Below are 16,336 nucleotides of genomic sequence, written 5' to 3' on the forward strand. Positions count from 1 at the left end.
ATTCCAAGCATCTTCTTTTCTGTCTGGACGAGACTGCCCTCCATCGTCCACTGCTCACTGCCCACTGCCTGCTATTACAAAAGGTAAAAAGACAGCAATTTGGCTAAAGAAAGTTGATTGGCAATTTGGCAGAATACTCCAGAATATTATTAAGCATCAATTAGCTGCTGCCTATTAGTTAACAAGATAAGAGTACCCATATCTCGCAGCTTCCAAGCTTCTATATCCCAATTTGATTCTCCTTTCAACTCTTAATAACAATAAACGTTTCCTGTTCTGCGTGGACATTGACAATACCGTGTTAAAAATTTGTTCTTTAATCATTTTTATTCAATTTTGCCCATTTTAATCTTATTATTATTACTTTTTTCTTGGGAGGATACCTGGAAGGAATATTCTTTATTTTCAATTTTCCATATTACTATATATATATTTTTTATATTTATGGTCCGTTTTCATGTGGCCACACTGAAGAGCTCAAGAACTGTTGTCCATCTCATTCGCTTCTCATCGATCACTTCCGTGGGAAAGGAAAATGGCTGAAACTGGTAGGACTCAATTACCCTCTCCTCCTCTATTTGTTTACTGGTTTGTTCTCTGTATTTGAAAGAATTGCTGTTATCTGATGTGTATGTATTGCTTTCAGATTCATATTCGGAGTTCCTTGCCCTTGCAGTCGATGCGGCTGAGAGGGCCGGAGAGGTGAATCAGATTCAAATCCCAATTTTACAATGCTCTGTTGTCTTCATGTTCTTTGTCGGTCTGCCTCATTTTTATCCTCCTGATAACCCCATTTCCCTTGCCTCCTTCAACACTCTGGTTTGCAGTTTATCCGAAAAGGGTTCTATCAAACCAAGCATGTGGAGCATAAGGGCCAGGTCTGTGAACCAAATTTCTTTTTTTATTTTTTTGGGCTTCTAATTCTCTGTTCAAATGCATGCATTTATTTGTTAATTATAGATGCATCTATCCCAAATTATATATCTGCTAAGCTATTCTTCATATATGAAAATGTAATTAAACTTGGTGGATTGATTTTTGATCTTGGGGAAGTATAGAGTGACTCCCAAAGGCCAATGCTGCAGAGAAGTTAACAGATCGTGCAGTTTTTTTACTAACCACAATAGGTTATTAGAGAATTTCCGAAGTTAGGAGTTTGTTGTGTTCAATTTTAATTCAATTGAAAGGTTTTTCTTTCGTTTTCTTTGGATAACAGGGGAGAGATCTGATTTGGAAAAAAAAAAATTTCAAGTTGGGAGTTCCAGACTTTGAGAATTTGGTAGTGAGACATTCCTATACTGGTTGGGGATAGAGGTGATAGGCTGGAAATGGTTATTTAGGAGAACAAATGTCCTAATAGAACAAATAAGAAAGAGAATAACTTCAGGTTACTGAATTCTACACAAAGTCCAGAAAACTGTTCAATGGGCCATGAGTATGAAAGAATGAACATAAATAAATGACTTAATAAGCATGAAATATCTCAAATTTAGGAAGATATTGCAGGAAAAAAGTTGATTTTTTTTTTCTTGTTGCGAGTGATAGACATATAACAATTACTAAAAGATATATATATATATATATTTTTTTTTTGGTTTCCCAATGCAGGTAGATTTGGTCACTGAAACTGATAAGGCGTGTGAAGATCTCATCTTCAATCATCTCAAGCAACATTTCCCTAGCCATAAGGTTAACCCTGCTTGTTCTACATAACTGCCTATGTTTGCTGGAGTTTTAAGATGGGTGCTTACCATGGTAGTGTTGTTTCTCCTTTCCTGTTTCTCATTATTTCTTCTAATTGTGGTTTATCTTAGTTTATTGGGGAAGAAACTACTGCTGCCTGTGGTGCTACAGAGCTGACTGATGAACCAACATGGATAGTTGATCCTCTTGATGGAACAACTAATTTTGTGCATGGGTAATCATCAATTAGTGATATCAAACCTGTTGCAAATTTACTTATCGTATAGTCTTAACTACCAGCACACAACCTTGTAGATTTCCCTTTGTGTGCGTCTCTATTGGTTTAACAATTGGAAAGGTCCCCAGAGTTGGCGTTGTCTACAACCCAATTATGAATGAGGTGAGATTTCCTACACTACATGTTTGATTGTTCACTTTTTGCAACTATTAACTGGCAAGGAACTGTTCATGCAAAGAAAGTACTGCGTGCAAGTGGTACTCACTTGGGTATGCTTAATGTTTACCTACCAGATTCATGATACCAGGGGACTCAACTAATCTTATTTGTTGCTGATTGGGTGATTAGCTGTCTCCCATTTTTGTACCATCATGATGTTTGTTATAGGCTATAGCCATTGTGATCCACTGAGGCTGGAGATTCTAACGAGCTATTTATGTTGATTGGACTAGATAAGAAATCGTGTTTTTAATAAATAATGCTTGAATGAAGAAAGAATTTTGCTTTTCTTATCGGCAGCTCTTCACTGGCATCCATGGAAAAGGAGCTTTTCTAAATGGAGACCCCATAAAAGGTTGATTCACAGTTTCTATCTATTACTTGTTCTTTTGATTTCTGGTCCCATGAACCAAAAAACATAGTCACTTTTCTTCGACAGATATCTAACAGTTTTACCCAATGTGATTTTGCAGCGTCTTCTCAGTCGGAACTTGTGAAATCCCTCCTTGGTACTGAGGTATGTGGACTATTCAGTTTTTCATGCTGTCTTCCTGTAGTTACTGTAGGATATAAACCAAGAAATGGACTTATGGTTTTATAGGAATTCATGAAAAATGAATTTTGTTACATTAGCTTCTACTTTTGCTAAAGAAATGTACACTTTGAACTTGTGGAGATTCATAATTAGCATGTGCTTGCTCGTTTTATCTAATGATCAGGGATCAACTTCTTTAGCAAATAATTAGCATGTCCTGCTGGCTGCTTCTCTTTCTCATTCCAGATGCATCAAAGTTTTATATGTGCCTAAGTTACAGAGTTTTATTATGGCCTCCATAAATAATGCATTTTGTTACAATAATGAGGCTCACTATGTTCATGAATGATGATGTGCACACAATCACGTACAAATAGAGAAAACAAATGAAAACTATATCTTTCTATAGCTGTTGCACTGCAGTAGATGTTTATCTTTTAGAAGACCCTTCTCCCATTCACTGTATCTGTTCGGTGGATCTTCCAACACCATGTCTCCCTTTTCTTGTGTCTGAAAAATACTTAAACAGGTGTTTTTAGATGTATAAAATAATCCCTATGTTCTCAAATCTTGCACGAATACCTTACATCATGTATAAGTCCTACTTTGAAGGGGAGATGAGTGAACTGCAAGAGTATTGATAATATGGGAACTCATAAAATTCTAATCTGTTTGAGAGAGCAGGCTGGAACGAAGCGTGATCAGGCAACCTTGGATGCCACTACAAACAGAATCAATTATTTACTTTCCAAGGTGAGTTGGGTACTTACACCACCAAGTTAAAAGTCTTGGCAAACTAGAATTAATGGTTTTGACTCGTGTGATCAGGTCAGGTCGATTAGGATGAGTGGGTCTTGTGCATTAGACCTCTGTGGCATTGCATGCGGAAGGCTGGATGTATTCTATGAACTTGGATTTGGTGGCCCTTGGTAAGATTTCGGCTTTGCTTCACCCATAATCTCGCATATGATTTACAATCTTTTCTCCTCTTGTCAGGGATGTCGCAGCTGGTGCTCTGATTGTTAAAGAAGCAGGGGGAGTTGTGTTTGATCCGTAAGAAACATTTTTCTTCCTTTCTCTGCTCTCTCCTATCTGACACTCAAGACAGTTTAGATAACATGTAGATCATAAGAACTGTACTCAATATTTAGTAAATATGCATACAAGTACTGAGTTCAATTACAGCATTTTTTCTGACTTAAAAGTCTCTGATGGCTTGTTTGCACCAGTTCTGGAAAAGAATTTGACATCACAGCTCAGCGAATTGCTGCGTCAAATCAACTTGTCAAGGATGCATTTGTGGAGGCACTGAGGCACTCTGAATGAAGTGTATTATTATATGGCAACCAAAATCTTCACTTGATCTGTCAATTTCTTTTATTAGGAAAGAAACAAGCAAATGGCATCCCTTCTCCCACCCCATCAAATTGATCTCCAGAGATACTGTTAGGCGTTGCCCCCCCCCCCCACAGTACAGCAGCACACTCAATTGTTGCTCCCTCTGCATGCAGCATTAGGCTGTACCAATCGTTCTAAAACTCCAAAAATAACGCGACAATTTGATAATCTAGTAATATCAGATGCAAGTTGATTTCACTCTTCAAATCATTTCAAGTTAAATTTGCCATATTCTATGCATGAGCCTTAAATTGTTTGCTTTGAGAAGCAAATTGAATTTCGGGGTTTGAGGATATGAGGTTGTTTCAGTGTACCCGAATGCAAACATTGTCCAGCAAAATTGTTGTTATCCTGTCTAAGTTGCTGAAAACTAAACAGTAATCTTGAAAGAAGCCATCATCTTTGATGATGATGATGATGATGATGATGATGATCCGGGTTAGCTCTGTGGGGAGAGTTGTTTTCAAGAGCTCATTTATTTCTAAAGATCAACACCAAACAAACAGAACCCACATTCCCATTCCCACACACTTGTATGCACACACACTGAGACTTTGGTTAGAGAGACAAGAAGAATTAGATGGACACAGAGACTTGGATGAAGACACCTTCCATTCCCATTAGGTCCAGAATCCGGGCAGAGACAACAGTACAGGCAAAGGGCAGATCCAATCATTTGCGGGAGGGATCCGATGGAGAGAGAGAGAGAGAGAGAGTTGCATCATATAAGCCATCATCCACGGTCCTGGTATAGGAGAAGCCGGGCCTTGTGGACCACCCATTCTATCTATTGAAGATGCTGATTTTTTGCAAGCTAAGTAGTGGGTGGGTTGGTGGGTCCGTTGCCATCCCTTTGGTGTCTATAAGGCGGGAAGGAGCTTATAACATTATCATTAAGAAGACCCTTAACAACAGTTTTACCTAATCAATGGAAGTGAGTTAATACATAAATCATTCTTTCGATGAGCATTAATTTGGAGCAAGCCCTCCAATAAGTTGGGCGTTGTGGTGAGGTGAGGTGAGGATAGGGCCGACCATATAATGAGTCCATGGTAGAAAGTTTGCAAATCTTAGCTGTTTCCAACTGATAATTAATAAACACAGGATCACATTCACAGCAGCTAAAATAATGTATATTTTCTTCTCCCTTTAATTGCTTAAAACATTATCAACCCACCAAAACCTAGGGATTTAGATGGATTTGACTTGACAGGGCCAATTAAGTAAAAATTTCCCAATGTAGCTAGAGGAGGATGGGCCGACACTCTATAGCCATCAAGATTGAATTGACTTAATAAAGCTAGGTAGCAATTGGACGATCTTTAGGGTGAGGTCAGAGCTAATTAATTAGTTTGGCAGGGGGCGAACTATATACAGTCAACTGCTTCAATAGTTAATTTAATCTGGATGTGACTGCTTCCACTCACTTTCATTTGGGTTATGTAAATGTATGACTATGACTTTGCACTTTCACTTTTTTTTTTTTTTTTAATTTACAAAGCCTCCCTTGGTTTGAAACGAGTCATGATTATTACATTTCAATTCTGAATTAGCACGTGGCTAAAGTAATATTACTCTCTGTTTAAATTAATTTATTTGTGTTATGCTACACTTTATTATTTATTATTATTTAAAAAAGTTAACTTAAAAATACGAGAATATAAAAAATGAGATTGTCGAAAAACTTATTCGATAATCTTAAAAAATAGTTATGTCGAGAATTCTACTTATTAAAAATTTAACTTATATAAATGATATAATCTCAACAAATATATAAAGAGGTATTATTTTAACGTTTGCATTATTTTTTTTAAGTATTAATTTAATCATTAAATATTATTTTAAAAAATAAAAACCCAATATTAGTATGAATCGGACACTTAAATGGACTTCTCTAACAATATTGATGAATATTATTATTATTATTATTATAAATGAAAAAGGTTATTATATTATTATATAGGAGATGATAGATGTGTGGCAACCACTGCATATGAAGTGGGTAATATTTTGTCAAAAAGTCCCACAATTTTCATCATAAGTGTCACAGAAACGAAGCTTGGAGTGGAAAGTAATCAAACTACGAGAACCTTAACCCAATTCTTAACACATGTTAATAATGCTCCTTTGCCTTTGCAGTCAAAACCACGAGTGCAAGTGCAATTACGGTATTACCCCCCCCCCAAAAAAAAAAAAAAAAAATTCAATTCAAATCAACTTTATTATTATGATTATTATTTTCCTTCTCTTTTTTATTACGTGGCAGTGACATGTCACCATCATGTGATCGCTTTTACATGTGGCGGAGGAGCAGAATTGGTCCCACACTTTTACCTAACCTTAATATTAAAAAATAATTTCTTTTATCTTCACAAATTGTAATTGAAAATGGGGATTAAGTTGGTAAACAACTCGCCCAAACGTCGCCTTCTCCTGTTAATTAGCAATAGGTGAATGAATGCAATATTCAATTCTACCTGTAACCAAATTTTGTCGTTTCCTGATCATATATTATACTAAGCTCATCTTCAATGCGAACCAAAATTGCTCCTTAAGCCAAAATTTAGAGAATTATCTTTAAAAAATTCACTCCAACGTTATTTTCTATATGTCTTGTCACTAGTTAAATATTTATTGAGCTTCAAATTATTTAATAAAATTGGTGAGCAAAAATTATTTAACAAATTGCTCAACTCTCCTCCTATCCCACCCGTTGGCCATCAACAAGCACCAGATTTGGTGACGGCTAGACATGAGGAAGGCTGAATTGGTTGAAGAAGAACCAGCCGTGGCGACCACGACATGGATTTCTTCATAACCAATGATTGCTTCATGAGTTTCTTAGTGAGTTTCCTTTAAATTTTGGATTGGAATTTTCAAAAAATGGAGACCGAATTTCAAAAAAATGAGTTTGTAGGATTTTAATATATTTTTATTTATTAATGTATTGAATTATTAATATTGTGTATTTAATTATTAATTTTGTGTATATGGGTATTTAATTATTTTGTTATATATATCTAATTATTTTGTATATTTAGTTATTAATTTATGTATTTGATTATTAATTTTGTGTATGTGTAAAAATTATAGATAAAGTAAAATAAATAGAATTAAAGTTTATTAAAATAAATAAATAAAATATAAAGTGAAATAGAGAGTACGGTTGGAACATGCACAATTTTTGAGACAAGTTAAAAATAGAAAGTAAATTATTTATAATAAAATAAGAAGTGAGATAAGGAAGTCAAATAAAAATAATCCAAGGACTAGTAGCCCATTTGATTGTATTACGAAAAATGCTTCCTGAGGGTCACACGTTGGGTTTTACTTGAATGCACAAATGATCAAAATATCCTTACAAAAATTATAAATTTGTTTATCTTGTCTTTTTTTTTATTTTCTCCTATTTCTTTTCATGATCGACGGTTACAATCATCGATCACTATTTTTTTTTTGTTTGTCTTCATCTCATCTCGTGTCAACTATTGCAAATCTTCTCATTTCAAGACCATCAATACGAGGCGAGGCAAGGCCGTGGAAGAAAGGTGATGATTGGTGATTGAATCAGGCAACTAGGAGAAGAAAAAGAGGGAAGAGAAGAGAAGAGAAGAGAAGAGGCAACCAAGAGAGTAAAGGGAGTAAATTTATAATTTTTGTAAAAATATTTTAATTATTTGTATCTTTAAATATAACCCAAAATGTAAGGACGAGGGTACAAGTAACATGGTTTTTATAATAATAATAATATATTATTATAATGATGCATTTTTTTTTGGTCTGTAATAGGTAATTTTTGAGGCACGTGTCCTTTCCGCAGTCAAACTGCTGGGAACGCGGTAACACTTGGCAGATTCTGGCGCAGACAGCAGTGGCCCACCACCAGTCACAGGTGAAAAAGCGCTCTACAGCCAGCTGACTTGGCTCGATACCCGAAGCACTTTGGGCCGTCAGACGCCCATCCAACGACCCAACACAAGCTTACCCAGCCAGCGCCTTACCTGATCATGCCGCCAGTTGGCAACATGAGGAGAGTAAGGTAATTTCACAACTACGACGGAGGTTCTTCACCGGAAAGGACGAGCAGCGAGCTGGCGTCATCGGAGACTGTGACCCGCGGGAACATCATCATCACACCGTCGTCGTCCAAATTTGTTGGGGGCGGAGGGGGGTTACTTTTGTTTGTTTGTTTTTGTAATGGTTTCTGTTTGGTCTGTGACGCTCTGGATTAGCAGTGCGCTGTGAGAATAAATAAATCCCCTCCCTACCCCCCCGGACGGACGAAATGAAATCCACTGAACAGAACATTAAATCGCGTGTCCGCCTATAAATCCGCCATCGGTCCAATCTGCAGAGCCCTTTTATCTTGTACCAATCACCGGGCTTCACTTCACCATGCAATTCCCTTGGACACAGTCTCTCCCAGTTCCGGTGTAATTCTTAAACCCACTTCTTGGAAACTCCATCATCATGGTGTACTACTGAATGGCCATTGAAGTTTTCTTGGATTAAATCCCGATAATAATCTTTCCCAAAGTTCTGTGCTTTGCTTGTGGTCCGGGCAATGGTTTCCGTGGAAGATTCTCGCTCCAATTCGAGCCGCTTGCCCACAACGCGGCCCTTCTACAGTCCGTTTTCTGTGTCTTCTAGTAAGATTCAGAGGTCTCTGGGCCGGTCCATGCGCACCGTCCGCTCCAACTTCTACCAGACCGACCACAGCTGCTCCTTCCCAGGCTCAGCCGCTGAGAAATCGGTTTGCGTGTCTGAGAATCTGACCGATTCCGTCATCGACTTGCGTCTTGGCGAGCTTGCGGCTCGGAATAACCAGTCCGTTAAGTCATCATCGTCGGAAGATGAATTTCTTGACCTCTCTCAGGCCTTTAGTGATTTCTCGGCGTGTAGCAGCGACATCTCCGGCGAGTTACAGAGGTTAGCTTGTGTTCCGTCGTCGGAGAATGTCTCCGATCCAAATCCGGAGCCTGAGGCGGAGCCTTGCACGGGGTTTCTAGAACGCGAGACTTTCTCCACTGAGATTATCGAGAGTATATCGCCTGAGGATCTCCAGCCGACGGTGAAGATCTGCATCGACGGCCTCCAGTCGCCGTCGGTTGCCGTGAAGCGCTCTGCGGCAGCGAAGCTCAGGCTCCTGGCAAAGAATCGGTCGGATAACCGAGCGTTGATAGGCGAGTCCGGGGCTGTTCCGGCATTGATTCCCCTGCTCAGGTGTACGGATCCGTGGACGCAAGAGCACGCCGTGACGGCTTTGTTGAATTTGTCGTTATACGAAGGCAACAAGCCACTCATCACCAGCGCCGGAGCCATCAAATCGCTAATTTACGTGTTGAAGACAGGTACCGAGACGTCAAAGCAGAACGCGGCCTGTGCTCTGCTGAGCTTATCTTTGATCGACGACAACAAGATGTCAATCGGCGCGTGCGGAGCGATTCCTCCGCTGGTTTCGCTGCTGATTCACGGCTCGAATAGGGGGAAAAAGGACGCCTTAACGACGCTGTACAAGCTCTGCTCGGTGAAGGTGAACAAGGAGAGGGCGGTGAGCGCCGGAGCGGTGAGACCCCTGGTGGCGCTGGTAGCGGAACAGGGGACGGGGCTTGCGGAGAAGGCGATGGTGGTTCTGAGCAGCTTGGCAGCGATTCCGGAAGGAAAGGCGGCGATTGTGGAGGAAGGGGGGATTCCGGCGCTTGTGGAGGCGATCGAGGACGCTTCGGATAAGGGGAAGGAGTTCGCAGTGTTGACCCTGTTGCAGTTGTGTGCTGATAGTGTGAGGAACAGAGGTTTGCTCGTCAGGGAAGGCGGGATACCTCCTCTAGCGGCGCTTTCGCAGACTGGTACTGCAAAAGCCAAGCACAAGGTGAAATCTTCATCTCTGTTCATTCTTCCATTCTGATTTGTTTGTTAGTAAGCTTTCTGCTTTACCATCTTCTTCACTTGAATAGTTGAATATACGTGCTAGTGCTATAACTCTGTTAGCTCAAATTCCCATCACATAAGCATCATATCTTGGTGGTGAGGCTTATGTGCTGCATTAGAGTGTAGAGTTTGTTTCCAATTCCATTGAATGATGTGTGTGTTTTTGTCTGTGAAGAGAGGTTTAAATTTTACTTCTTTTCTTATGAATAATAATTTCCTGAGTTTATATGATTAAACAATAGTCTGAGTTTAAACATGACGATGGATTGTGGGTGACTTGACTAATTTGTTGCATACATATGTGGTCTTGCAGGCTGAAACTCTGCTGAGGTATTTGAGAGAACCGAGGCAAGAAGCTTCTACTTCAAGCCCTTAGAGAGAGGTATATTAAGTCTCGTGTTATACTAATTACTGGGGTTTGGCTGTTGATTGTGTATAGTAAGTGTATTGATGATGGTTTGTACAGAGCGGTTGAGGAATTTGCAAGTTTGTGAGCAGGATTCACGATTTCTTACACTGATGTTAGCTAGAGAGGGAAAGCTGACATTTTTGTTGTATGAATATGTCAACTAGGTTTTTGGGTTTCTGTTTTCCTCCTGCCCCCAGTTCTAGTGTTTTTTGTCAGAAGGGTGAACCTACTTGGCTATGAGGTTTTCTGATTAGGCGCTATCACTTGCGCCTTCGCCGAACTTGTCCCTGGGTCATTACTATGGAGGTAAATCAAGGATGTGCCTGGTGACCAGAGTTTGAAGTTGTTTCCATTGGCACTTACAAGGATTACTCCTAGAAGGATGCAGATTTGCAGCCTCCAGCATGACTTTACAGCTTCCTCTTTTGCCATCCAGCTATGCCCCTGGAGGCCAATGCGACGGCTATGAGGTTTTCTGGGTTGGTGAGGATTTAGGTTATGTTTTGTTTGGATGATCCAAATTCTGGTGAAACAGAAGATTAGTAGTTTGTTTGTCAGCCCATATTGAAGGAAAGCAAAACGTTTAGCCCCGGGCTGGTGGGGGAAGGGGTGGTGTTATGACTGTAGATTGTTCTATTTTCCTACTAAAAGGTTTGCTTTTACCTATGCCATATAGTATTCCTTGGTTTGCACGTATTCAGTATTCTGATGCTAGATTTATTTATTATGTATTATTTTCGTAACAGATGTTAGATGTAAAGCTGCTTTCAGACTCTTAGGTTACATGGTTAGATAATAAAGCCTTCAAACTCGCTTGTGAATTAGTTGAGCTTTCATAATTTCCGGTGGTTCCCTATACTTTCTTTTCAAAACCCAATTGGTAATGTTATTGATTGGTGCCTAAACACCTGACCTGCAACCAAGAGTTAATTTAATGGCCAGAAGACTGCCAAACTGCGTCTCCAGTTAGGTGGGGTGAGGCTTTCAACTTCACTACTACTGCCCATTTCAGAAAAACTGCCAAACTGCGTTTATTTTTAAGTTTTTGTGTTCAGAAATTTCCATAACCCAACTTTCTTTTGCCTTATAATTTCAAAATGAAAAAAAACTGCTGGGCCTTGGATTCTTGGAGATTGCAGCTGTCTCCAGATTGAATTGGAAAATGTGATTAATTCATTGAAATGGTGGGTTAATTTGCCAATGAATGAATTAATAACGAGAATGATGAAGGTGGGGATGATAATATATATATATTTTTTTGTGTGTGGGGGGGGGGGGATGATGGTAGGGTCCATGAGTCATGACCATGAAGCTGAGATAGAAGCTTTGCTGCTTTGGTGTAAAGTAGTTTAATCCTGCCGGCCGACTATTACTGTTGTTGTCTTGCGGGCTCTACCAGAAGTGCATGTGATTGTGAGTGTAGGCGGGCGAGAAGGGCCACTGAACCAGCCAGCCAGCCTGCGATCCACCAACCCCCACCCCCACCATATACTCTTTTATATACGTGTTTCTGTGTGTGGAAACTGCGCACATCTCTCTCTCTCTCTCTCTCTCTCTCTCATACTTATATGCTTGTCGGCATTCTGAGTGCATGAGCTGGCATGGCAGAGAAGGGCTTGTTGTGGCCCTGCCTCTACTGGTGCTGGTGGCTTAGCCATTTTTTGCAGCCTGCATGGAACTACATTGAACACGCCGGTGTCTTTAATTCAGTTGAGCGTAGCCTCAGCCCATATGCAATTCTCAGACTGGGGACTGCATGGCTGGCTGCCGCAGCCACTGAGTCTCCCTTCAAAGTCGATATATATACACATATATCGAACAATCTGTATCTTAATATTAAGACACGCTCGCCTTCCAATTATGGAAGGAATGGATGAGCAAAATTCATCCAAATCATTCCCAGAACACTGAATTTATTTGTCTGCTGCCAAGCGGGGCCTTGGCCTGCCTGCAGAGCTATAATGGTTTCAATTTCGCAGGAGCCAATACTGGTAAGGCCCGGTAGCCGCTAGCTCTTCTTCGCCGGTGCCAAATGTTTAGAGGCTTTTAAGTTGTAAAGAGAAATTAGTCTTTCATCAACCCGCTTGGTTCGCCATGTTTAGGAGTGGTTATTTAAGAACAAAAGAACAGTTCTAGGAAGAGAGGAACAATTTGAAAACATGCAAAGTTTCAAAATACAAGTCACTACCAGCTCTCCTAAAATAAAACATGATCTCCTTTACTACTACTTTTTCCTAACCCTAAGAAGTAAGAAACCAAAAATCATATCGAATATATAAAAATAAATAAAAATTAGAATATTTGCAGAATGGATCTTACGTTAGTTTAGGCAGGAAGTTCATCCTTATCTTGCTGCTTAGAATTGCATAGGCTTGGTCTGAAGCCTTTTTCAAGCATCTTCTCCACTTCCTCGAATTGCAAGCCTTTAGTCTCCGGTACAAGGAAGAATATGGCTATCAGTCCAATAAGTGAAAACCCAGCAAACAGCAGGAACGTCCCAGATGAGCCCAGAGCCTCTGTTAATGTTAAGAATGTCTCGCTCACAATTAGGTTCGACACCCAGTTACTAACTGCTGCCATTCCTCCACCAATGCCTCTGTACCTCAATGGGTATATCTCCGAGTTTACGATCCAAGGTACCGTTCCCATGCCCGGCGAGTACAGTATGATATACGCACCCAAAAGCACAACCGCCAAGAACCCGAATTTACTTGGACAGCCTTGCGTGTACCAAGTTCGATGTTCTGCATGGCACGCGGCTTTTGTAGCGTCACTCAAGGCCAAGCATGCTCCGGGAAGAAACTGGTCACCAAGTCAGACAGCAAGTTAGATGGATTTACAATTTGAGAACTGCTCGATAGACTGAAACAGTTGAATTCGGTAGTGAATGGGGAAAGGCTGCGCGAAAAAAACTGACCTTATTTGGTTCATGTGCACAAAAACCGCATTCTGAGGATGCTTTCAAGCATGTCATGCAATTCCAGGTTGATCCAGCCGGCGCTGCTAAGTAGCTTGAGCATGTAGAGTTTCCACCAAAGTGGGAGGATTCTAGTCTAGTAATTGATGGAGAATGGGTGGATGCTTCGAGGAAGACGACAGATAAGGACACAAGGCAAATAATAATTCCGACCATAGAACAGAGCATCAACCTTCTTCTTCCGCATCTGTCAACCGTTGCCATGCTAATAAGGGAACCAAAAACATTGAGCCCCGAAGTAACCAGAGAGAGTGCCAAAGCTGTCTGGTTCGAAGCAAATCCGGCTAGCTGAACTATGGTGGGGCTGTAGTACATGACAGTGTTTATACCCACAAATTGCTGAGCCACTTGAACCGTGATACCGGCGTAAAGGCCCCTCCGAACTATAACATTACTCCAAGCACCCCTTACTTTTGAAATAATACCCTCACCAATGGCACTTTCATCAGCCTTCTCATCTTCAATTGATTTCTGTAAAGTTTTCATCTCTTCTTCAACTTCCTCAGGAGGATAGATTCTCTCTAAGATGGCCCTGGCTTCATTTACTTTGTTCTGATCATCAGATCAAGGCAAACGAACCGTAATCAGCTTTCCTTGGAAAAGGATGTTTTCGCAGTCCATTAGTCAATCAGAGGCAATAGCTAATACAACATTCAGCACGAGACTAAAAATATATGTTTAGTTGGGCTATTCGCTAGTGATATCAGCCAATCTAGGGGATATACTGAAGGCTTGATTGGGATTATAAGTGAACGCAGTACCTTCGGGCTGCTGCTTTAACTCCAACCTCTATGCCTAATACAGTGAAAAACAAGCTTATGCCAGGTCAATTCGCATGTTATTGCACAATGAATACTATTAAGCACCTAAACCATTTGTCCCTGCCTCTTGAATTTATGTAATGTTACTCCTATGATGTGAACAGTTGGGGTGCTGCCATGATGCTTCATGGATTATTTGGGACTTCTTGTGGGTCATGAGTTTTAGAAGCGTTGTGCGTCCTTGGCATATTTTGTGTTCTTTCCAGTCGAGATTTGATCCATTCATTCTGCCTTTTTCTAGTGAATTATCTTACTTGACACAAAAAGTTAATGTGTGTGTGTATTACCCGTCTATAGAGCCATCTAGGAGACTCGGGAAGTGAGAGCATCAGCACGAATTGAAGAAGGGCTGGTATACCGGCAACCCCTAACATCCACCGCCATGTTCCAGGTGCCTAGAAACACATGCATTTAGAGGCAGTTCCATTAGTTTGTCCAATAATTATAGACAGTTATCATTCACAACGTCAAAAATATATATATATATATATTTTCAAGTGTTTGAATTTCCATACTTTGGTGAATGCCAGGTTGATCAGATATGATAGGAATTGCCCCCCAGTGATCAGTAAACCGTTTGTGCTGACAAGTGCCCCCCTAATTCGAGCAGGAGAAGCTTCTGAAATATAGAGAGGCGAGGTCATGGATGCCATTCCAACACCAAGACCTACAAATATTCGTCCGATAATAATCACCCAAGGTGCTGGGGCAACAGCCATGATCATTGCACCGACAAAGAAGAGAAAATCAGCTATAAGGATTGAAATTTTCCTGCCACACTTGTCATTTATCCATCCCCCAGTTGCAGCACCAACTATGGCTCCTGCAACTGTCATACTCACAATTGTTTCCTGAAGATTGACGGTGAAGTATAAATATAGAGATCATCATCTCATAATCAGCAAAAGGCTTAGATAGACTAACTGAATCATGAACTAGACTTGCCTGTAGCCATGTTTTCCTGTCAACAGACTTGAAATCATCTCGAATATACAGCAAAGCACCAGAAATAACACCTGTAATGCACAAAGACATTATAAACTGCATTGAGATATCACCAAGGAATGTTGTTCACAACGATTTGCAATTGCAACATGATTGAAGGAAAGGGATGCAAAATGCTAATGCAGCACGTTATACAAAAACAGCAATCATAAGCCTTAATTCCACCAGACAATACCTGTGTCATAACCAAACAGGAGCCCTCCAAGGCCAGCTGAGAGCGCGAGCCGCATTATGTATGGCTTTCTCCAACTCGTTCGCCAGCATTCTGTGAAATCTGTTTTATCGGGTTTATGAACACCCCCTTCCATCTGTCTCGAGTTGCTGACTTCCTGATCAAGATTTTTTATATACTGCTTTTAAATAATTGACTTGTTAAAATTCAAACCAAGCATGAAGACAAAACTATACAGAAATTATTACTAATTTGGAGAAATTGAGAGAAGATAACAGCAATTCGCCCATTGTTGTAGCAAAAGGCGTCTAACATTGTTGTAGCAATTGGCCCACTTCATGAAACGCCTAAAAGAGGACATCCAAGTTTTGAATGAAGTGCATGCCTTATACTAGCTAGCAACTAGGAAGATTTAGCAAATTGGTAGGATAAGATAAACCAGTCAGAGCCAAATCAGTACAATCAAGGGCGATGAAACTGAACCCATGTTGTGTTAATATGGTAATGCTAGTGTAGGACCCAAGAAGAAGAAAGTGAAAGAGAATGGAGAATAAACAGAGAAAAGAAGCAAGAGCAAGGGAAGGGGCTGGTTCCAACAGAAGAAGTAGAAACGATCAAGATTGTCGGAACACAGAGAGAGAACAGGAACAGGACAATGAATGAATCAAGATTACGCGAACTTAGTTAGATACTAACGTAGAAACCGAAACCAAATTAACGTGGTAGAAAGACAGAATTTCTCATCTCTATCAAATGGAAGATAACAAACAAGATCATAAGAGTTCTCGGTAAAAGATAACATCCTGATAGATATCTCATGTTTCTAAGGGTATAAATTCGTTCGGGAAAGAAGAAAATCGTAGCAAGAATAACTAGATTGGGTTGCACTTGCATATGGGCCGATGATCATAAGTACTAACCAACAATCAGAAAAGAAAAGGACAAAGAAGC

At 40.2% G+C, this 16,336-nt stretch overlaps 3 protein-coding genes across 6 annotated transcripts; 2 read left to right on the forward strand and 1 right to left on the reverse strand.

The window, feature by feature from the left end:
• Nucleotides 1-108: 108 nt before the first annotated feature.
• Nucleotides 109-4,280, forward strand: LOC127808700 (inositol-phosphate phosphatase-like). Its single transcript, XM_052347277.1, has 12 exons — nucleotides 109-548; nucleotides 647-702; nucleotides 828-878; nucleotides 1,609-1,689; nucleotides 1,815-1,918; nucleotides 1,999-2,083; nucleotides 2,441-2,495; nucleotides 2,614-2,657; nucleotides 3,360-3,428; nucleotides 3,504-3,604; nucleotides 3,672-3,728; nucleotides 3,905-4,280. The coding sequence occupies exons 1-12, from the start codon at nucleotides 536-538 to the stop codon at nucleotides 3,999-4,001; spliced, it is 813 nt and encodes a 270-aa protein (XP_052203237.1). The 5' UTR covers nucleotides 109-535; the 3' UTR covers nucleotides 4,002-4,280.
• A 4,069-nt stretch (nucleotides 4,281-8,349) lies between these two features.
• Nucleotides 8,350-15,265, forward strand: LOC127808227 (U-box domain-containing protein 4). 4 transcript variants are annotated; one of them, XR_008024890.1, is made up of 4 exons: nucleotides 8,350-9,942; nucleotides 10,315-10,383; nucleotides 14,506-14,599; nucleotides 14,739-15,265. XR_008024890.1 is itself a non-coding variant. In XM_052346667.1 (3 exons), exons 1-2 carry the CDS (start codon nucleotides 8,638-8,640, stop codon nucleotides 10,375-10,377), a joined length of 1,368 nt encoding a protein of 455 aa, XP_052202627.1. In that variant the 5' UTR covers nucleotides 8,350-8,637; the 3' UTR covers nucleotides 10,378-10,383; nucleotides 14,739-15,265. The 4 variants fall into 4 exon arrangements, 3 of the variants coding, with proteins under 3 accessions (XP_052202627.1, XP_052202626.1, XP_052202625.1); XM_052346667.1 differs by lacking the exon at nucleotides 14,506-14,599; XM_052346666.1 differs by lacking the exons at nucleotides 14,506-14,599; nucleotides 14,739-15,265 and adding an exon at nucleotides 10,575-11,081 and having other exon boundaries at nucleotides 8,351-9,942.
• Nucleotides 12,549-15,536, reverse strand: LOC127808228 (inositol transporter 4). Its single transcript, XM_052346668.1, has 6 exons — nucleotides 15,389-15,536; nucleotides 15,154-15,224; nucleotides 14,724-15,059; nucleotides 14,496-14,603; nucleotides 13,328-13,939; nucleotides 12,549-13,212 (listed from the first exon to the last, which is right to left on the reverse strand). The coding sequence occupies exons 1-6, from the start codon at nucleotides 15,519-15,521 to the stop codon at nucleotides 12,736-12,738; spliced, it is 1,737 nt and encodes a 578-aa protein (XP_052202628.1). The 5' UTR covers nucleotides 15,522-15,536; the 3' UTR covers nucleotides 12,549-12,735.
• Between the last annotated feature and the right edge of the window lie 800 nt (nucleotides 15,537-16,336).

The sequence above is a fragment of the Diospyros lotus genome, chromosome 8 (assembly GCF_014633365.1).
Source record: "Diospyros lotus cultivar Yz01 chromosome 8, ASM1463336v1, whole genome shotgun sequence".
NCBI classification, from domain to species: Eukaryota; Viridiplantae; Streptophyta; class Magnoliopsida; order Ericales; family Ebenaceae; genus Diospyros; species Diospyros lotus.